The 22,403-nt window shown below is 44.4% G+C and overlaps 2 protein-coding genes across 5 annotated transcripts in view; one reads left to right on the top strand and one right to left on the bottom strand.

Annotated features, from left to right (window-relative positions):
• Positions 1–2,008, top strand: part of TAMM41 (TAM41 mitochondrial translocator assembly and maintenance homolog) — a 44,517-nt gene extending 42,509 nt beyond the window's left edge. Inside the window, exons 8-9 of one of the 3 annotated variants that reach the window (XR_005447744.1) lie at positions 837–908; positions 1,854–2,008. Coding sequence is in view for 2 of the 3 variants with exons in the window: in XM_038740712.1 (XP_038596640.1) it covers positions 1,854–1,930 (77 nt within the window). In the remaining variant the exon portion in view is untranslated. The remainder of the gene's footprint in view (positions 1–836; positions 909–1,853) is intronic. The other 2 variants (XM_038740712.1, XM_038740713.1) reach the window with 2 other exon arrangements.
• A 10,650-nt stretch (positions 2,009–12,658) lies between these two features.
• TATDN2 (TatD DNase domain containing 2) lies at positions 12,659–22,023 on the bottom strand. 2 transcript variants are annotated; one of them, XM_038740416.1, is made up of 6 exons: positions 21,958–22,023; positions 21,590–21,799; positions 17,837–18,724; positions 17,200–17,327; positions 14,244–14,427; positions 12,659–12,899 (listed from the first exon to the last, which is right to left on the bottom strand). In XM_038740416.1, the coding sequence occupies exons 2-6, from the start codon at positions 21,791–21,793 to the stop codon at positions 12,759–12,761; spliced, it is 1,545 nt and encodes a 514-aa protein (XP_038596344.1). In that variant the 5' UTR covers positions 21,794–21,799; positions 21,958–22,023; the 3' UTR covers positions 12,659–12,758. The 2 variants fall into 2 exon arrangements, with proteins under 2 accessions (XP_038596344.1, XP_038596345.1); XM_038740417.1 differs by lacking the exon at positions 21,958–22,023 and adding an exon at positions 21,909–21,942.
• Positions 22,024–22,403: the final 380 nt, after the last annotated feature.

Genomic DNA, 22,403 nt, shown 5'->3' with positions numbered 1-22,403 from the left:
TTTTTGGATTTCCAACTCCTAGTTTACCACCCATGGATTTCATTTTTGAGCCTTTTTTTAAAATAGTACTTGTTAAGTGCTTACCATGTGTCAGATGCTGTTCTGAGCTCTGGGGTAGATACAGGGTAATCAAGTTGGACACAGTCCATGTCCCACAAGGGGCTCACAGTCTTAATCTCCATTTTACAGATGAGGTAACTGTGACTTGCCTAAGACCACACAGCAGACACGTGGCAGAGCTGGGATTAAAACCCCAGTCCTTCCGACTCTCAAGCTTGAAATCTATTCACTGGGCCACGCTGCTTCTCAAAGATAAGGAAGAAGTGGAGATAGAACAGGTCTAAACTGTCCTAAAACCATCCCTGTATAAATTCCCTCCAAGGTGGACATATGCCCCAGCCTCCTGCTTTCAGTCCTTGCAACAAAGCTTGCGACTGAATCCTTTTGAATATGTTCTGCAAGCAGTATTTCAGAAGGTGCTTTGGCAGAGGCTAGCCACCTGAAGTCCAAATTCATCCCCTTTTGAGAGGATGTAGAGAAGGAGCATGGCCTAGTGGAAGGAGCACCTGCCTGGGAGCCAGAAGACTTGGGTTCTAATCCTGGCTCTGCCATGGGTCTGCTGTGTGACCTTGGGCAAGTCACTTCACTTCTGTGCCCTCAGTTACCTCATCTGTAAAATGGGAATTCAATACCTGTTCATCCTCCTATTTACACAGTGAGCCCTATGTGGGACAAGGGACTGTGTCCAGGCTGATTAACTTCTATTTACACTAATGCTTAGAACAATGCTTGGCACATAGTAAGCACTTAACAAGTACCATTATTATTATTACTAGGGTGACAGATTCTATAGAAGCAAGTTTCTTTGTCAGTTATGCCCTACACTGAAGCAGCTACCTAAATAGCAGGTATGAGAACCTGGTAAGGTGGAGGGGGAGTGGGGAGGAGGGGAGGAGCAAAAGGATGAAGCCAGTCATTGGTAATTATTGAGCACTTACTGTGTGCAGAGCACTATATTAAGTACTTGGAAGAGTATACTACTTCAGAGTTGGTAGACCTGTACCCTGCTACTGGATAGAGCACAGGCTTGGGAGTCAAAAGGACCTAGGTTCTAATCCTGACTCTGCCACTTGTCTGCTGTGTGACCCTGGGCAAGCCACTTCTCTGTGCCTAAATTTTGTGAGCCCCAAGTGGGACATGGACTATGTCCAGTCTGATTACTTTGTATCTACCCTAGTCCTTAGAACAGTGCCATTAAAAAAAAACATGCAAACATCCAGGTGGCTAGGGAGGCAGTTAGGCATGATTTTCTGGACCTGCTCAGCTATATCACCAGCTTTTCAGCCAGTGTGAACTTATTTTTTTTCCTCTTTTGTGTAGGTCACACCTCTTTCATTCTGAAGTTATTTTAGCAGCTGTTTTCCTAAGACTGCCAGCACCCAGGAAAACACCAAGCCCCAAGTCTCCCAGTCTAGTATTGACCTGATCTTTATGGCAGTTTATCCTGGCCCTGAGTTTGCACGATAATGAGCTTTTATATACTCAGGCACCCAGGAAAACACCAAGCCCCAAGTCTCCCAGTCTAGTATTGACCTGATCTTTATGGCAATTTATCCTGGCCCTGAGCTTGCATAATAATGAGCTTTTATATACTCAGGCAGTTTAAACTCATTAAAGCTTGTTGTGATTACAGCTCCCTTAACAGAATCCTCTTTACCCAAGGTTTCTTAATTGTCAAATTACTTTCCACCAGTTGTCTTTTGCTAGTAATGGGAAAAAGAACTTGCGCCCAGTTTCCCTGACCTCACTTCATATCTTTGGAAGCTTTTATGGTCCCCTCTTTTCTCTTCCAGGTGTGGGGAAGTCTATGATTTACAGTTCGAGGAAAGTGTACAAGATGTGGAAGGGATGGTTGAGGACGACATCCTGACATCTCTTGCTTTTGAATATTCTGTGTACAGAGGAATAAAGTGACTGATCTGTTTTGTCAGAACATGATTTGATCATCTGTCTGTTGCTTCCTTTTGTTTTACCAGAATGCCAGATTTTAACTCAGGTGGGAGAAAGGGAAAGTTCCGGCCGTGTCCGGAGGACTGACTAATTTGAACAAAATGGATTTCACGTCACTATTTTCACCAGTCTGACATGTTTGCGATTAGGAATTTTGAATCCCAGACTTGCCTTCACAGAGTAGTAGCAACTGTGGTCTTGTGATTGTAACCTGAAGTAAACCAGTCAAAGCCAAGGTCCACCCACCTCAGTACTTGTAGCCAATAAGGCTTGTCTCACAACATAGGACTAGCTTTACTCGGAGTCATTGGCATGCTCTACTGGAAAGAATACTGGCTCAGAGATGATGAAGTTGGGTAGTATCGCTGACCTATTCTGTGACCTTGAACACATCACCTCTCTATCAGTTTCTTCACCTGTAAAGGGGATTACCCCCACATGCCAATCTCTACCCTATGAGGTTGTTATGAGATGTGAGAGATTATAAAAAGCACTTCAATTATCCAAAGAGCTTTTCAATTACATAAAGAAGCAGTCAGTTACTTTTTAAAAAAGGGGTTGTCTTAGAGAATTGAGTCAACCAGATGAGTGTTTCTGAAGTCAGAGGTAAACAGGATCTAGGGTTGGAGACTTGTTAGGCTTTTCACCTGCACTTACAAGTTCTCTTTGAACCTTAAATTGCCAATTTTGAACGAGATTTTTCTCTAGAAGCACGTGGACTGGTCACTGGCCTCAAATTTAGAGAGAAGCTAAAATATTGCTGCACTATTAGCTTTGTGGCAAGCAGCAGGTGGGGACAGCTTCCTCTCCCCATTGGTGAGTGCCAGGGCAGTTCAGATCGTATCTATTGATGGTATTTGTTTAGCACTTAAGGGCAGAGCATTGTACTGTTTGGGAGAATAAATACAACAGAATTAACAGGCCCCTGCATTTTCCTTCTCTTAAGCCCCAAAGAGTCACTTGCATTATCCCAAATCTTTCTCCCACCCATACCAAGCCAGGCATATCTCCAAACCTGAACAGTTATCACAAGATCCTCAGCCTTCCACACTCTCCTTGGAATGTTTCCCAGCTAGAGCAACGTGATAGAACTCAGGAAAAATCACCACCCCCAACCTGTGATTTATTTTTGGTGTAGGATTCAGCCAATAGTAATAATAATGACCATTATTGACCAGGATGCACTGTACTAAGTGTGTGGAAAAGTACAACAGAAGGAAGAGACATACACACTGTCCAAACAGCTCACAACCTAGGGGGAGAAACAGGCAGACAAGAGTGTGAGCAGTAGGAAGAACAAGGATCAGATGGGGATTAGAATGAATGTGCCAGGTTACACTAACAGAATTGAATATATAATATACACAAGCCACAGCTGACGCTGTTTTCCACTATGGCAAGTAAGCTGTGCTTAAAGAAGTTTTCTGAATCCTAACCTTTCCCTCATAGTGTGGTTCTAATAGACATGAGTGTCTGGAAACACAAGACAGAGAAGCTTTCTGCTTTGAGAGATTTGAAAAAGGAGTCTTAAAGATAGTTCAGGTATAAAACAAAATCATAGCAATTGGATCTACACAAGATTATACTTAATACAAGGTCAAAGAAATAGTCAAATCTAGTCCCTGAACACAAATCATTCATTTTGTTTCCCTGACCTAGAATTTTGAGTTCCTCAAGGAATAGAATCCCTACTATTATACTCTTCCATGGCACTTACTACAGTGTTCTGCATTCAAAATATATACAAATACTACAACTACTAGACACCCAGGTCTTTCAAAGTGACTTATCTGCCCACAGGTTTAAGCTGGGTCTTTCTCTTTTCATCCATATGCATCCTTCTCCAAATGCTTCTCTGGTGTAGAGAACCTTGGCAGCTCAATCAGTTAGTCAGTGGCATTTATTGAGCACTTACTGCATGGAGAGACCTGCATTAAGCTCTAAATTCATCATACTGGCACTTAGACTACCCCCCACCATGACCCGCAAATCAAAAAAAACTTTCTTCCTCTGCCTACTTTTTTTTTTTTTTTCCTTTTATACACTTAGCTGCCCCAAACCCCCTGACCCAATTCCTGAGTTGGCATTGGTTCAGCTCTAGCAATAGTGTGTTCCCCATTCACCTGTTGTAATTTAAGCAGGGCACATTGCCTTTAAAAGACCTGACCCAGGGCTTTATAGGCCTGTCTTGATTTTAATCTTCACATGAGTATGCAAGCAGGAAAAATATTACTCCTCATAGACCTGGTTAGCCTACCAGGAGTATTCTGGGGGGCAGTATCTCCTCTTACTGGTGAAATGCTAGTCTTATTTTTTAACACTAACATTTATTAGGCCCCCACAATGGGCACATCAATGTAGTAAGGCACTGGGATGATTTGACAATAAAAATGCAAGTAAAAAATCCATATAAATAACTCAGTTGTATTTGTTAAGTGCTTACTGTGGGCACAGCAGTGTCCTAAGCGCTTGGGAGAGTGCAATATAACAATAAACAGACATGTTCCCTGCCCACAATGAGCTTACTTAGACTGTGAGCCCCTGAAGGCTAGGGAGAAAGGCTGGGAAGGCAGATATAATAATAATAATGTTGGCATTTGTTAAGTGCTTACTATATGCCAAGCACTGTTCTAAGCGCTAGGGGAGATACAAGGTGATCAGGTTGTCCCACGTGGGGCTCACAGTCTTAATCCCCGTTTTTCAGATGAGGTAATTGAGGCACAGAGACATTAAGTGACTTGCCCAAAGTCACACAGCTGACAAGTAGGATTAGGACCCACGACCTCTGACTCACAAGCCCAGGCTTTTCCCCACTAAACCACGATAGCTCCTGCAGCGTCGGATGGGAGGGCGAGGCTTCCTTGGTCACCAAGTGTTCCTCCTCACTGGAACTGACAAGTTGACATCTATACATGCTTTCTATCATTCATTCAATCGCATTTGAGCGCTTACTGTGTGCAGAGCACTGTACTAAGCGCTTGGGAAAGTACAATACAACAACAAACAGTGACATTCCCTGCCTGTAAGGCGCTGACAGTCTCAATCTCCATTTTCCTTCATGAAAACAGGCTGGTAGCCACGCCTCCCTCACCTCAGCCACACAATCTAGTTTTTAATCCTGTTGCCGCCTGAGTGTCCAATAGGCCTTCCCCGATAAAGCCCTTTTTTCCCTGGCTTGCTCTCCCTTCTGCATCATCTATGCCCTTAGATCTGTGACCTCTGAGCATTTGATATTTTCCCCAACCCCACAGCACTTCTGTACATAGCTTGACATTATATTATAGATGATTTCTATTTAATATGTCTGGCCCTCTAGATTGTAAACTAGTTATGGGCAGGGAATGTGTCTGCTAATTCTGTTGTATTGTACTCTCCCAAGCACTTAATAGAGTGCTCTCCACATAGTAAGTGCTCTATAGATATGATTGATTAATTGATTGATGTCTGCTGTGGGGGGAGGAGGGTGGTATGCGAATTGGCCCTCCCCAGAAGCCTGGAGAGCAGTTCTGGTGATCACTGCAGCGTGACCTGGTGGGAGTCAGAAGACCTGATTTCTAATCCTGACTCTGCCACATGTCTGCTGTATGTCCTTGGGCAAGCCATTTAACTTCTCTGTGTCTCAGTTACCTCATCTGTAAAATGGGTACTAAGACTGTGAGTCCCATATGGGACAGGGACTGTATCAGACCTGATTATCTTGTATCTTCTCCAGTGCTTAGTCCATACTAAGCACTTAACAAATACCATAAAAAAAGGTGGTGACCCCTAAATCTGACTTGATTAACTTGTATCTACCCCAGCACTTAGTACAGTAAGTGCTTAACAATTGCTGCAATTATTATTATTACAAAGACTGAGGCCAGGAAGCCCTGGCTGCGAGGCTCTCTTTCCAATAATAATAATGGTATTTGTTAAGTGTTAACTATATGCCAGGCACTGTACTAAGCGCTGGCGTGAAAACCAGAAAATCAGGTTGGACACTGTCCCTGTTTCGGGTAGGGCTCACAGTTTCAATCCCCATTTTACGGATGAGGTAACTGAGGCACAGAGAAGTGACGTGGCTTGCCCAAGGTCACACAGCAGACAAGTGGCGGAGCTATCCCTTAGTGGGCCATGGATCTCCTAACAGGGTGGGAGGCAGCCAACGTGGGCCAAGTGTACGACATGTCCGATCTATGGCTTCCAAGAATCCAGGCTCTCTTTGTACCCTAGGAGGATGGACAATTTGAAAGTGCTGTGCCTTTCTGATATTGGAAGAGACATTTACTGAATTAGAACAAGAGGAAGCGTGCTGCAATTGCAGAAGAGGAATTTCCTGTCAGCCTTAGACAAGCTGCCCCTCCAGGAAGGGTTTGAAACTCAGTAATCCCCATTCCTTCAAGAGCAGAAACAGAGAGTGGGGAAGATGGTCTCCTCTGGGTCCTCCCAGGTTCCTCTGCTTTTATTTAAAACTCCATTTCTTCCCTCCACCGCCTCTTGGAACAGTGAGATGAGCAACCCACCACAGCAGAATTCCCACGGCTCTCTCCCAACACACCTATAAGAAATCCCTGCAACTCCCCCTGTGGTGTGGCCAATTTCCTTCCTTCATCCTTAATGAAGGCCTTTATAATAATGATGGCATTTGTTAAGTGCTTACTATGTGCCAAGCACTGTGCTAAGCCTGTATGCAAGGAGTTTATAAAAGGTAGTCTGAAAAAGCGTTTATGTTTCCAACCCAATTTCAGGTTTCATCAAAGCAGACGGGGCTTTTTTTCCAAAGATGTCCCCAAGTCTGAACCACAAAGCATGTGGCAGTTGCCTCCAAATTAATCCAGGTCCCTAAGTGCTTAGTACAGTGCTTAAGTGAGAAGCAGCGTGGCTCAGTGGAAAGAGCTCGGGCTTGGGAGTCAGAGGTCATGGGTTCTAATCCCAGTTCCATCACTTGTCAGCTGTGTGACTTTGGGCAAAACTTCTCTGTGCCTGTTACCTCATCTGTAAAATGGGGATTAAGACAGCCCCATGTGGGACTACGTGATCACCTTGTATCCCCCCCAGCGCTTAGAACAGTGCTCTGCACACAGCAAGCACTCAACAAATACGATTGAATGAATAATGTCTAGGCAGTGGACTCTGAGCTTTGGGGAACCTGAAATCTGCTCCCCTAGCCCCAGTACCCTAATAAAAATAATAATAATGATTATGGTACCTGTTAAGCACTTATGTGCCAAGCACTGTTCTAAACACTGGGGTGGATTCAAGTTAGTCAAGTTACCCTACTGATCTTTTTGTCTTTATACTTAGTGTTTTGTTTTAGCTGTCCTTATATATCTACCACCAATCCCCACTCCCCCTTTTTTAGATTGTGAGCTCCCTTGAGGGGCAGGGACTTTGTCTAATTTTCCACCTGTGTACTCTCCCGGCACTTAGTACAGTGCTCTGCACAGAGTAAGCACTTAATAAATACTACTACTAAAGTCCTCCAAGTTGCCAGTCCTAAATTTAAGCCACAGATCTACTACCTTTCTTAGTAGAATACCATTGATTAGTAACCCAGTGGGATGACCCCAGAGAGCAAAATTCAGTGAGGAAGATGCAACAGGAGATATGAGCTAAGACAGCAAGGTTGTTTGATTCAAAGAAATTCAATTCCAAGGAAGCAGGACAAACTACAGAAATAGAATGACCTTCTGGGAGGGCTCAGTAACTCTGTAATTGTTAAAGACAAGAAAAAAAACCCTCTAAACTCCTCAAGCTGAAGACCATTGGCCATGGGAATGGACATGACACACGATGTATTGCAATGACAGAGAAGCAGCGTGGCTTAGTGGAAGGAACCCGGGTTTGGGAGTCAGAGGTTGTGGGCTCTAATCCCGGCTCCATCACTTATCAGCTGTGTGACTTTGGGCAAGTCACTTAACTTCTCTGTGCCTCAGTTACCTCATCTGGAAAATGGGGATTAAGACTGTGAGCCCCACGTGGGACAACCTAATTACCTTGTATCTACCCCAGCGCTTAGAACAAGGCTTGGCACATAGTAAGCGCTTAACAAATACCATCATCATCATCATGCTACGCTATGTCATCGAATCCTGCTCTTTCATCATGTGGTAGAATGGTGATTTTTCACTTAGCCCACAGCTTGAACTGAAAACAACTCGCCTTAAGAATACTTGACAATGGACACTTGGCAAGCCAACCTCTGGCCAGGGATCAGATACTACTGTTGCCATAGGTTCTCAGCCACTCTCTCCTCTCCTAACCCCTCCTTTCCTCTTCTCCCACTGCTTTCTGCATCACTCTGACTTGCTCCCTTTATACATCCTCCCTCCCAGCCCCACAGCATTTACATACACATCTGTAATTTATTTATATTAATGTCATCTCCCCCTCTAGACTGTGAGCTCATCGTGGACAGGGAATGTGTCTGTTTATTGTTATCGTGTGCTCTCCTGAGCCCTTAGTACAGTGCTCTGCACACCATAAGTGCTCAATAAATACGACTGACCGACTGATTAGCCACCCCTGCCTTTGCCTGATCTCCAGAAGGAGAGCAGTGTGGGAGGTGGTTAAAGTGGAGCAGAGGCTCAGAACAGGATCCAAGTTGGGATCAGAGAAGGCAACCGTGGAACCATCATGCTCCGACCCCATAGCAACCCTCATTGTGACACCCCAAGAAACAGCATTTCCTGGGCCTGCCCTGCGGGCTTGTTATAAATCCATGGACTAGAGACCCTTAACATTTCACAGAGAGAAACTAAAGAAACATGAAAAGCAGGAGCACTAAAGGATCACTTAATTTTCCAAAGAAATAGTTAGAAAAACACAGACATTCTGGCAGTGAAGCTGAAAGAATGAAAGCTGAAAACGCTTCATCTTCAAATAATAATTATGGTATTTGCTAAGCACTACCTATGTGCCAAGAACTTTTCTAAGCGCTAAAGGAGATACAAGGTCATGAAGTTGTCCCACGTGGGGCTCACAGTCTTAAATCCCCATTTTGCAGATGAGGTAACTGAGGCACAGAGAAGTTAAGTGACTTGCCCAAAGTCACACAGCTGACAAGTGGCGAAGCCGGGATTAGAACCCACAACCTCTGACTCTCGAGCCCGTGCTCTTTCCACTAAGTTATGCTGCTTCTATCAGTAGTACTGAGCATCCACTTGTCCATAAAGTGCTGTTTGGTATTTGTCACAATGAATAAAACTGGGAATGATAGTCTACTACCTTGAATTTGGATCCAGTAGCCTCTTTCCTCTGAAGAATGTGAATCCTCCACTGGTATTGTACTTCCCAAGCGCTTAGTACAGTGCTCTGCACACAGTAAGCACTCAATAAATACGATTGAATGAATTAATGAATGAATAAAAATCCTTTGAATTAAGGAAAGTAATTTCTGCTTACTCGGTAAATTAAGGAATCAACCAATCAATCATAATGAGCCCCTTTTTTTAAATGGCATTTATTAAGCACTTACTATGTGCAAAGCACTGTTCTAAGCGCTTGGGAGAGTACACTATAACAGTTGATGGGCACATTCCCTGCCCACAAGCTTGGATTGATTTTAAACCCACCATTACAGTATAGGACCCTTGAGAGTAGGGACAATGTCTTTTACCTCTAATGTAATAACAATAATGGCATTTGTTAAGCACTTACTATGTGCCAAGCACTGTTCTAAACACTGATCACTGTTTCCCATGCACTTGGTTACAGTGCATAGGCACTCGATATCATTGAATGATTGATTAATGTGGGCAGGGAACGTCTGCCGACTCTGTTGTACTCTCCCAAGCCCTTTGGACACTGCTCTGCATATAGTAAATGCTTAATAAATACCATTTGATTGATTGAAAAATCAGCTCATACCCATAGGGGTTGTTCTTTAAAATCATGAAGCAGTCTGGCCTAGTGGAAAGAGCCAGACCCGGAAGACAGAGGACCTGGAATCTAACCCCGGCTCTGTTACTTGTCGGTTGTGTGACCTTAGGCAAGGCACTTTAACATCCTTGTGCCTCAGTTTTCTCATCTGCAAAATAGGGATTAACATCGGTCCTCTCTCCCACTTAGTGTTAGCCCCACATGGGACAGGGACTGTGATGACCTGATTATCTTGGACCTACCCCAGTGCTTAGTATAGTACTTGGCGTGCAGTAAATGCTTAACAAATTCCACAATTACTACCGTTATTATTAGGTGACAACAAAGCACGCTGTTTCACCATGTGGCAGAACGGTGATTTTTCACTTTAATCCACCATTTTTAGATTGTGAGCCTGGAAGGGCTGTGTCTAAATCTCACCTGTGTACTCTCTCCTGGCAATTAGTACACAGGTCTGCACAGAGTAAGCACTTATTTTGCCCTCATTTCACGCATTTATACATGGAAAAAAACGGAGGCCCACTTAAGAGTTCTCTCCATCAATTGCAGCTCTTCTGTCACAGGACGGAAATATTAGGTGTGAAAAGAATGGAATCATGTTCAGTTCTCAGCTTTCAAGGATTACGTCTTCAATATAGGGAACAAATGATCTCTGAGGGACCTGAGCCAAAATGAAGAATTTCCCAGAAAGAGGGCAGTCTTTTCATTGCAAAGATTTAAATGTATGGAGAGGAGTGCTTACTTTCCCATTGCTTCTTCTGGTTCTAGGATCAGGGACATGCTCCTCTGGAGCACTAACAATAGTCAAGGCCCCAGACGAAACACGGAATGGCTTCATCCCCACCCAGGCGGTCTAACACACTCACCAAGCAGAGAGACAGAGTACAAGATGCGAAGAAAGGACAGGAATCCACCAAGGGTTTGGATGAGATTTGGGATTTCTGCTGTACCACTTTCAAGTGGCCAGATCTGTGTGTATTACACGGGCTACGGAATACCCAAAACAACACAAGCAGTGTAGCTCAGTGGAAAGAGCCCAGGCTTGGGAGTCAGAGGTCATGGGTTCTAATGCCAGCTCTGCCACTTGGCTGTGTGACTTTGGGCAAGTCACTTAACTTCTCTGGGCCTTGGTTACCTATCTGTAAAATGGGGATTATCATCATCATCAATCATATTTATTGAGTGCTTACTGTGTGCAGATTATGACTGTGAGCCCCACGTGGGACAACCTGATCACCTTGTATTTACCCCAGTGCTTTGCACATAGTAAGTGCTTAACAAATACCATTATTATTATTAATAACACATTGTGCTGCCCCTGCCCACCTCTCCCCGCAAAGTTAGAAAGACACTGCCATTTTGAGAAATCTACTTATTTGTAGTAAATCTTTAAAAAAAACTAACTGCAGTTTACAAAAAACTAAAATGTTGGAAGATCACTCCCTACTCCTCATCCAATGGTCCAGATAGACAGGCAAGAACTGGACCCAAGTAGGTGGTAGCAACGAGAGTTTTACTTGTGCAAAGCGAAACGGTCACATCAGGGCACACGCAGAATCTAGTTTTAAAACAGTACCAAGCTGGGGACAAGGGGGAAGGAAGTAGGAGGACCATGGAGAGGGAGGGGAAGATGGGGGAAAAGCTTTCAGAGGGTTAGAGAGGGCATGAACTTACCCAGTCGCCATCCAGGGTGCCAGGGTAGAAGACAGGACAATTTTCTTTAGACCACAAATAGAAGTCGGCCTCAATAACACTGAACCCTTTCCTGCATTAGAAGCGATACCAGGTCGCCTCCGAAATCCCTCCATAGAGGCATTCTCTACCCATTTTGGGAGATGTTTAGCCAGATGGCATGCTTTCACAAAGCCATCTAAGTACCTTTGACCCTCACTACTTATTGTGCTGTGATTAGGAAAAAAAAAAAACCAATTGATAACAGGTGAAAATGATTCTCATTTTCATCACACCCATTTGATTTATCTTAAGATATGCAACAGTAAGAGTAGAAACTATGAAAAATTCATTTAGGACTAATTTCATCTCAGAAGAAGGGTCAATGAAGATTTTTTTTCGGGTTGTTTTTTAGTTTGGGGTTTTTTTTGTCTTGTTTTGGCTTTTTTAATTGTTGTTTCTTTTAAAGATAAGGTGAATGAACCTGGTGGCATTAAGTGGCACATTTTGGGGGGCTAAGGCAAGCTGTCAAGACAATTGCTTGAGCTCTATCCCTACACATGCTGAGGAAGATCATTTTACAGCAAACTTAACTTAGCCATTTGTATTCTGTTCAACAGTCTGTGACTTTATAGAGTGGGACCAGACCACCTCAAGTGATTCTGACCGGGTTGGAACCCTTCATTCATTCAGGCGTATTTATTGAGTGCTCATTGTGTGCAAAGCACTGTACTAAGCACTTGGGAGAGTACGATACCACAAAAGACACACCCATTCCCTGCCCACAACTAGGTCTTCTTGATACCTCAAGGACAGATTCTCCTCTTCCATGATATAAAATGTCTCCACTCCTTTTTCTTCACCAGTAACCTTCTTCAGGTCACGGACACATTATACTCACCTTTAGACTGTAGACTGTAAGCTCCCTAAGGTCAGGATCCTGTCTACCGACTGTATTGCATTTTACTCTTCCAAGCACTGAGTATAGCGCCCTACACACAGTAAGTGCTCAATAAATACCATTCATTGACTGATCCTTTAATCCAACAGCAAAAGAAGAAGAGTTATTTAGCAGTTAGGAAAAAACTTGAATGCTCCTCAAAATGAATTAAGCAGAACATTCTTACTTTCTTTGATTTATAACAAACAGTAAGTTAAAATGAAAGAAAAGAATATAGTCAGAGAATCTTGAAACCCAGCTCCAGAGCAAACAGCTTCTACAGGTTGTAAAGGTGGCAAGTATTCTTCTTCAGGATTGCCAAGGTATGGCTGAGGGACTCGTTTTTCAGCTTGGCAATCTCTTCCACTACTTTCAGGGCCATCCCTGGGTGGGAATACCTGATCAAGCTTTTAGGAACCTGGAAGACATTAAAAATTTTACATTTTAAATACAAATATTGATATTGAAATTGTCTGAAATGGCGCAATGGGGAACCTGTTCCTCTCTCTTGGTCCATGCAAGGATCTCTTTGCAGACAGCTACCCTTTAGAACTCCCATCCCCTTCAGACCCGGGCCAGGTTTCCGGCATGCGAGCCTCTCAGGGGAAGGCAAGGTCCTGAACTTTCTTAGGCTGCCCTGAAAAGGCAGGATTTTGGACTACCCACATAGTTCGTCACTAAATCCTGTAGGCTCTATCATCAGAATATCTCCAGACTCCGCCCCTTCCTGTCCATCCAAACTGCCATCATGCTGCTCCAAGCACTTGCAACATGCCAACTCAACTATGCCATTGGCCTCCTCGTTGGCCTCCCCACCTCCGGCTTCTTCCGATCCACGCGTCGCTCTGCTGCCCGAATCATTTTTCGAAGACACCATTCTAGGCGTATCTCCCCGCTCCTCAAACCCTCCAATGGTTGACCATCCCCTTCGGCATCAAGTCGAAACTCCTCACCATCGGTTTTAAGGCAATTGGCTCTCTCCCCACTAATTATCATCACTCTTCTCCCACTATAACCCAGCCTGCATGCTTCACTCCTCTACTGCCAACCTACTCACTGTGCCTCGCTCTTTTCTCTCCCGCTGTTGACCCTTTGCTCACACTCTTCCTCCTTTCTGGAACTCCCTTCTTGCTTCTTATCCCACAGATCACTACTCTCCCCATTTTCAAAGACCTTTTACAACCTCATCTCCTCCAGGAAGCCTTCCCTGATTAACTTCTCATCTCCTGATATCTTATTTTCCCTCCCTACTGGGTCACCTATACACTTGGGTCCATACCCCCTAAGTACGTCTTAGATTTTCTCCCTATAACCCACCCCCGGTGCATTTATGTACTTACCTTTATACTTGGTTGCTCCTCCTACTTGAAATTTATTTTAATGTCCGTCTCCCCTGCCAGACTGTAAGCTCCTTAAGGGCAAGGATTGTGTCTTACTCCATTGTACACTCTCAAGCACTCAGTACAGTGCTTTCCACACAGCAAGCACTCAATTATTAAATACCGCCGATAGGCTGACTGAGTGATCGGGAGAGAGTGGAAGGTGAGAGAAATAGTGTGGTCGTTGTCTATCTTTTCCTCAGACCTTTAAGGCCTTGGGATAAGTCTTTGAGGCTTCTGGGATAAAAAGGAGAAATGAACTCCTACCTCTAATACCCTCAGCCTGGTCCTTGGTCAGAGGGGGTGGGTTGGGAATGTCCACCACAGTCCCTGGAAGGTCCCTTGTGGAAGGGCTCTGCCTGGATCCTCAAAAACATTCTTACCTTATAAGGAAGAAAGTAGGGTGCATTTGTTTCCACAACAATCCGCTCCAAGGGTATCTGTTTCACAGCTTTTCGTACTTCCCAGGCAGAGGAATAAGTCAAAATGGCAGTGAATCCCACGTACAGGTTTGGAAAGTACTCTAGGAAGGGCTTAATGGTATTGTAGTTACCCATGAAGCCGTGCCTGAGGGAGAGAGGAAATCCCGGTCATTGCTCCGTCCTTCTCCGTGCACCTTTACTTCAAATGATCGAGAAGCATCATGGCCTAAGTGGAAAACACATGGGCCTGGGTTCTAATCCCGATTCTGCCACTTGCCTGCTGTGTGACCTCGGGCAAGTCACTTCACTTCTCTGGGCCTCAGTTTCCTCATCTGTAAAATGGGGATTAAATACCTGTTCTCCCTTCACATTAGACCGTGAGCCCCACGTGGGACAGGGCCCATGTCTGACCTGATTAGGTCGGACATGCTAGCTCTCTTCCTCCCTTCAAGGCCCTGCTGAGAGCTCACCTCCTCCAGGAGGCCTTCCCAGACTGAGCCCCTTCCCTCCTCTCCCCCTCGTCCCCCTCTCCATCCCCCCATCTTACCTCCTTCCCTTCCCCACAGCACCTGTATATATGTATATATGGTTGTACATATTTATTACTCTATTTATTTATTTATTTATTTATTTTACTTGTACATTTCTATCCTATTAATTTTATTTTGTTGATATGTTTGGTTCTGTTCTCTGTCTCCCCCTTTTAGACTGTGAGCCCACTGTTGGGTAGGGACTGTCTCTATGTGTTGCCAATTTGTACTTCCCAAGCGCTTAGTACAGTGCTCTGCACATAGTAAGTGCTCAATAAATACGATTGATTGATTGATTGATTGATTGATTACCTTGTAACTATCGCGGCACTTAGTAAAGTGCATGGCGTGAAGTAAGCAGCTAACAAATACCATTTTTTTAAAAAAGAAGAAAAATACAGGGAGTCCCTGAAGGATCATCTTTCTGTCTTCATAGTTTGACCCACGGTGAGTGTCTGAGAGTCGACTGTCCTTCCTACCCTCCAATTGGATTGGCTGACTATTGTTCTGAACCCCCCATTTCTCCACATTCACCCCATTATTATTAGCAGATTTTAAAAGAAGCCTTTCAAAATGGAAGCTAAAACCTCCAGATTTCTAGGAGGTCAGGGCTTCCCTTCTCCTGAGAGCTACCAAAAACAAAGTTGCCACACTATCTGCCACTCAGAGAGCCTGCCTGAGTGAATCCAGGTGGGAGGCCTAGAAAGCTTCTTTACCCACCTTACTTTATCTGTTCTCCCTCCCCTTTAGACCGTGAATCCCACGGAAGGCAGAGGCTGTGTCCGACCTGATAATGTTGTATCTACCCCAGCATCTAACACGCTGCTTGGCACAGAGTAGCACTTAACAAATGCCACAATTATCATCATCATCATCTGCCAGGCTAGGCTAGGTGGTTTTCTCCTTTTTACTGCTGTTTCCCATTTCCTGGAGGCAAAAGAGCAGAACTGCCTGGATCTATTTTATGTCCTGATCTGAGACTACGAGAGAACCATGGACCCTGCTCTTGGCAGGAAACAGGGAAATGAAATCTCAATTTCAAAAACATGAAAGAGGAAATGGTGAAAACAAACTGCTTTTCTGGTTCCCTTTAAAGATGTAAATGTTTTCAATCAGGAATCGAAAAGAACACCCCAATTGTGCAGTGAGATAGATGCTGTTTATCTACATGAATAGCCTCTAGCCTGACTTCCTGTTTCCCCAACACTATGAAAAAAACCTTCCAAATCTTTGACCCTTCTAAAGTGAATGCTTTAGCTGTTGAAAGGCTCCCCAGATGTGGCCTCCCACTTCCATGGAGGTACAAAGTATTGAACATCTCTCTCTCTTCTCTTTCTCCTCTCCTCTTCTCTCTCTTCTGCATACCTCTTTATAACTTGATTGCCTCTAAGGAATTCTGAGTCCCTTGGAAAACATGCAATGCATTACCGTGTCTAAATCCCGCCTCTGTATACTTTCTCAGTGCTTTATCTAGTACCATCACTATTACTGCAAAGTAGCAGACAAATAAAATACACCACTGAAGGAAGGTGACAGGCAGAAAGTATCAATAGATTCAAAGAATTTAGATTACCTCCTATGGATCTGTCATCCACTGAATTTACTAGAGGGAAAAGTTAGGGATGTTAGATGGTCCAAGACTAGGGTAGATATCAAAGAGGGCAACTATCCCCTGGTTCCAGACTACTGCGCTGGGTGAACCACTGGTCTGACCCTATAATGGTATCACTTGGTTTGTTACCACCCTAAACCCATAACCAATCTTGCCACACAGGCTAACTAGTATGCTTATTGGGTTTGCCAGCTTCTTTTGGACTGTACTAAGTGCTGGGGTAAGATAAGAGATGATCTGCTTGGACACAGTCCCTATCCCACATGGGGCTCACAGTTCTAATCCCCATTTGACAGCTGAGGGGATTGAAGCAGAGAAGTGAAGTGACTTGCACAAGGTCACACAGCAGACAAGTGGCAGAAACAGGATTAGAACCCAGGTCCTCCTGAGTCCCAGGCTCATGCTCTATGCACTAGGTCACCCTACACGGGGCTGGGATTCAGAAGGTTCAGAAGGTTCTAATCCCAGCTCTGCCACTTGTCTCCCGTGTGACCCCGGGCAAGTCACTTCACTTCTCTGTGCCTCAGTTCCCTCATCTGAAAAATGATGGATTAAGATTGTGAGCCCCAGGAGGGACAGGGAGGGTCTGTGTCCAACCCAATTTGGTTGTATCCACCTCAGCGCTTAGTACAGTGCCTGGCACATAGTAAGCACTTAACAAATACAGCATTTATTATTATTATTATTATTGTTATTATTATTATTACTTCTACCACCCCGACTCCCAAACTGAAAAGTTGGTATGTATCTTTTTGTCTTTTTAGCCATCATTTACCTGTGGATCTTGTGGTCAGAAGGCACAATTTTTTTCAATATCTCCAGCATATTGGCATCGGCTTCTCTGCAGTATAATACCAGAGGCTTTCTTAAAGCTACACCCAAATGTAACTGCCTTTCAAACACCTAGATAGAGATAGAAGCTATTCAATCACAGTGCAGCCATTCAAGACAGATCAAGAATGCTTTGAACTTAGCTGGTTTTCCCTCTGCAATACGGAGTCCTCCAGAAATATTCAGTAAAACAGTAGAAATTCTCTGCCTCTTGCATATTTCAAAACATAGTCTGAATCAAAGCATGCGGATCAAAATCCACCACCCCTTAGTCTGAAGGCATTCTTACACGGTTCATGAGCTCCTCTTGCATTTTGTTGCCCCAGTGTAGAGATGAAAGACTTAAGGGAACGTCTTTCTGCTCCACTAGTATCACTAATCACCATCAACCACACAATTAAGAAGTGAGAAATACGTGCGAACCGGCAGGGCAAGGAAAGATGACTAATTAACCTGGAAGTCAGCTCCTAATTTCCAGAGTTCCCAACAGATGGAGCTAAAAGCACAGAGAAAAATCTCTCTCCTTGCCCTATCGCCTTATTAGATGACTAGAGTGATGTCCAGAGTAAGAAGACCCTCACCTTTTGTTGGTCAAAAACTGAAATTGTGCATTTATGAGAATAGTCCAGTCCAATTTCCCCAAATCCAACAGCTTTCGGGTGGCTCAAGGCACTCACGATGTTCTTTTCCTGACGCTCACTGTAGACGCGGGAAAAATGAGGGTGGCAGCCAAATGTCCCCCACACATGGTCTTCTTCCAACATATCCCTCCACGGGTATGTCCTGAGGGTGCGGGGGTCACAGAAGTTGGTGATGCAGCCCTGGAATTCGTTGGCAAAGGAGCTTTTGAAAAACTCTTTCAACTTGGCAAAAGGGCCCTGGAATGACAGCTTGCCATAGAGAACGTCCAGGCGACAGTGGGTGTCAATGAAGCCCTCCTGTAAGTGCCAGGGGGATGCGTTGGAGATGCCCTGGATCGGCTGACCATTAAAAGGGGAAATGGCTTGCTCCTCTTGAGATAGAGATGAGTTTGCTTTCCATTGTGTTTCCTTCTCCCTTGCCTCTAATTCTTCCTGACAATTCTGTGGGACTTGACCTTGCTGGGGCTGCCTATTCCCCGTCATTTCTGAGCCTGTGGACTGGTTTCGGGGGCCTCTCTGGACAAACTCCAGGGAAGGAAAGCCGAAGTTGTTCCTGTGGCTTTTGCCTAGATGGCAGCTGCTGCTGAATGACTGATAAGAACCCGGCTTGTAGTTACTGGGCCAGCGGTTGGGGAAGTTGCACCAAGGGCTACTATATAAGTAGGGTGGGTACATCACGTAGAAAGTTGGGAAAGAAGAAGGCTTGGGAATCTCCGAGAGGTTGAATGAGAGAAAATTCTTCTTGGAGGATTTGGGAGCTGATATATCTTCCACGTACGAGCAGTGACTTTCGGGAGCCAGGTTTACTATCGCCTCTCTTTCTTCAGCCTGAAGAACCCAAGAGCAAGGGGAAAAAAGAAAGAGAGAGTAATCTTTACAACTAGGCAGTGAGGCCCAGAGAAGAAAGCATGGGTCTTGGTGTCCCATGTTCCAATCCCAGTTTTACCACTGGCTTCCTGTGTAATCTTGGGAAAGTTACTTAACTTTTCGGGGCCTCGGGTTCCTCATTGATAAAAGGGCAATAATAGGCCTTTTCTCTCTACCTTTTAAGTTGTGAGCTGCATGTGGGGTTAGGGACTGTGTCTGATCTAGCCCTTAACCAATCAATCAATCAATCAATGGTATTTATTGAAGACTTACTGTGTGCAGAGGATTTTTTAAATGGTATTTGTTATGCGCTCACTATGTGCCAGGCACCGTACTATGCGCTGGGGTAGAGAAAATTTAGTCAGGTTGGACACAATCCCTGTCCCACATGGGGCTCATAGTCTTAATCATTTTACGGATGAGGTAACTGAGGCACAGAGAAGTGACTTGCCCAAGGTCACAGAGCAGACAAGTGGAAGAGCTGGGATTAGAACCCGGGTCTTTCTGACTCCCAGGGCTGTGCTTTATCCATAAGGTCACGTTGCTTCTCTTAGTAAAAAGCACTATATTAAGCGCTTGGGAGAGTACAACAGAGTTGGTAGACATGTTCCCTGCCCAGAATGAGTTTACAGTCTAAAGGGGAAGACAGACATTAAAATGAATTATGGCTAGGGGAAATGGCAGAGTGTAAGGATATCGTAACAAGTGCTGTGGGGCTGGAGTGCACGAAATATCTTAATCCACCAGAGATCAGATTAAACCACATTAGATTGTTGATGTGATAATAATAATGATGGTATTTGTTAAGCGGTTACTATGTGCAAAGCACTGTTCTAAATGCTGGGGGATACAAGGTAATCAGGTTGTCCCACGTGGGGCTCACAGTCTTAATCCCCATTTTACAGATGAGGGAACTGAGGCCCAGAAAAGTTAAGTGGCTTGCCCAAGGTAACACAGCTGACAAGTGGCGGAGCCGGGATTCAAACCCACGACCTCTGACTCCCAAGCCTGTGCTCTTTCCACTGAGCCACGCTGCTTCTCTGTGATCCTACCTCATATCTGCCCGTGGAATGACCTACCCTCAGTTCCCCAGATCCTTGCTCAGATTCCGAAAATTCTTAGAGAAAGGATTGGAAAATATTTTAGATCTCAATTTTCTGACTCTCTACAAACCTCAGATACCTTCAAATAGGGAGGACAACTCTATATAAATGGGGGCGGGGTTATAAGGACACTTATTCCAGTTCCTGGATTCTAAATTTAGATCTAATCCCACAGAGTGAGAGGAGAGAGAGAGAGAGAGAGAGAGAGAGAGAGAGAGAGAGAGAGAGAGAGGAGAGCATTATTGAAATCCAAGCACTTTTCTGTCTACTCTGTTCATATGGACATTTGTGTAATAAGGCAGATCTAATCTGATATATACACTCCTCTGAACCTTTTCAGTCGTTTGTGGAGGAGCAATCTAACAGCCAACCCCTATATTTCATTTCCGTTATCCTCATTTCCCTGAGATCACCCTGACCCCCCTTCTCTTTACCCTATACACTCACCTGCCAACTCTCCGTGACCCCAGATGAGGCCGGGCTTCTAGTATTCTATAACTTTAAAATTAAAACTCCTACAGAGAAAGAGCTGGATCTTTTTTAGAGCTCATACAGCAAACACCACCAATATTAATGAAAAGGGGGAACAAAGTGTTTCTGACCCAGAACAGATGACTAAAATAATATGTTCTAGTCCTAAAAGTGTCTGGTACCTTATGAAAACCAAACAAGGGCCTAGCCAGCTGAGAACTGAGCTATCGGGTATAAAACAAGACGCCTGGCCACTTTACTGACATCTAGAATGAACCCTTTCTCTAAAGGGAGAGCCCAATTTAGAGGCAACCGTGATTTTTGTGAAAATATGCTGGGTTTTTTTAACCTGTCTGGATTTGCTTTGCCAGCTATGTTCAGTTTGGCAAACTGCTTAGAACAGTGCTTGGCACATAGTAAGCGCTTAACAAGTACCATAACTTGGGAAACAGTACGGCCTAGTGGAAAGTGCATGGGCCCGGGAGTCGGAGGACCTGGGTTCTAATCATGACTCTGCCACTTGTTTGCCGTGTGACCTTGGATAAATCAATTCACTTCTTTGTGCCTGAGTTTCCTCATCTGTAAAATTGGGAATAAATACTTCTTCTCCCTCCCCTTTAGACTTCTTATGGGACAGGGATCGTGTCTGACCTGATTATCTTGTATTTATCTCTGAGCCTAGTAAGTGTTTGGCTCATAGTAAGTGCTTAACAAATATCATCATCACTATTATTATTGTTATTTGGCTCAAAGCTTAAATTCTGTAACAGGAGGATAGCTTGATTTTACTTTTAAATTGATGCAACACTGGGCATGGACCTGTATTACAGTCCAAGCAATCTTCCAACAACTTTGTCTCACACCATACAGCGGATGAGTTTATCTAGCCTCGTGAAAGGCTCTGGGGTTGTCTTCAGCCCCAATCCCAAATCGCCTCTTCCTCTTCTTCCGCACAGTTTTACCTGCCTACCTGCTGAGAGTTAGTCACTTCTTCCTGGTAAGAGTCAGCTGAGGAATATGTCATTGGAGGGTGAGAGGGATGGCTGCTCCTATTGTAGTTGCTGCTGTAGCAGCTTCTGTAGCTACCAGTGCCGCTGCTGTAGCTGTCGCTCCTGATTCTGCTGCTGCTGCTATTGCTTCTGCTGCTGCTGAAATCCCCACCCGCCCCTAACCCAGTATAATTAGTTTTCTCCCAGTCCACGGGATGAAACACAGGGGCAGAGGAGGGTTCAGGTACAGACTGAGCACTCACCACATCTTCCTTTCCACCTGCCTTCACAGGAGAAGAGCAGTTGACCTCTTCCACTGTGAAAGCCCCTTCCTCATCGGGATGGATGGATCTGGTAGAGTCAGAGGTAGAAGCAGCGACTGACACCAAGCATCTCCGTTTGCTGGGGTGGTCATCAGGGAGGCTCTTACCAACACGGCTGATGTTTTCCTCCTGGTCTGACGGCATTTTGATCTGCACGTTAAACAGAGGAATTATACACAGCCCAACCCTCCCGCACGAATCCGTTTTCACTAACATCCTCGAGATCCCAGTACGTTACCTTAATAAATCCATTAAATACCTGCCCTGGTGCTAGTTAGTGCTAGAGGTTCATGGGCAGTCAAACTGACCTATCACTCTTCTCTTCTTCAGGAAACCTGCTTATGGCTCAATAGCACCGAAAGAGCTACTACGGGTCCGTGTGCTAGTAGCCTAACAAAAGCCAGAAGGAAAGAGGCACACAACAGTTATTTTCAATTGAAAAGTGGGCTGGCAAAATCCTAAACTAATTTGCATATAGGTTAAGCACTTAGTTCAGTGCTCTGCACACAGTAAGTGTTCAATAAATACAATTGAATGAATGAATGAAAAATCTTTTTCGGAAAGATTTCTGGTCACAAGGCCCACCCTGTACCCATGTGTAGGGACCGTCTCTATATGTTGCCAACTTGTACTTCCCAAGCGCTTAGTACAGTGCTCTCCACACAGTAAGCGCTCAATAAATATGATTGAATGAATGAATGAATGTGTTGCTCTCCTTGCAAGCTACGGAGCAAATAAATTATTTCTTGACCCT

The sequence above is a fragment of the Tachyglossus aculeatus genome, chromosome X1 (genome assembly GCF_015852505.1).
Source record: "Tachyglossus aculeatus isolate mTacAcu1 chromosome X1, mTacAcu1.pri, whole genome shotgun sequence".
Lineage (NCBI taxonomy): Eukaryota > Metazoa > Chordata > Mammalia > Monotremata > Tachyglossidae > Tachyglossus > Tachyglossus aculeatus.
This window is presented reverse-complemented; position numbering and strand designations above follow the sequence as displayed.

Excerpts from the sequence above, each read along its gene's own strand:
- TATDN2 (XM_038740416.1), bottom strand. The coding sequence starts at position 21,793 with ATGCCGTCAGACCAGGAGGAAAACATCAGCCGTGTTGGTAAGAGCCTC. Across the intron at positions 14,428-17,199 it reads TCTGACCACAAGATCCACAG|GCACGGCTTCATGGGTAACT; the intron begins GTAAATGATGGC and ends TCTCTCCCTCAG. Across the intron at positions 12,900-14,243 it reads CCTACTTTCTTCCTTATAAG|GTTCCTAAAAGCTTGATCAG; the intron begins GTAAGAATGTTT and ends AATGTCTTCCAG.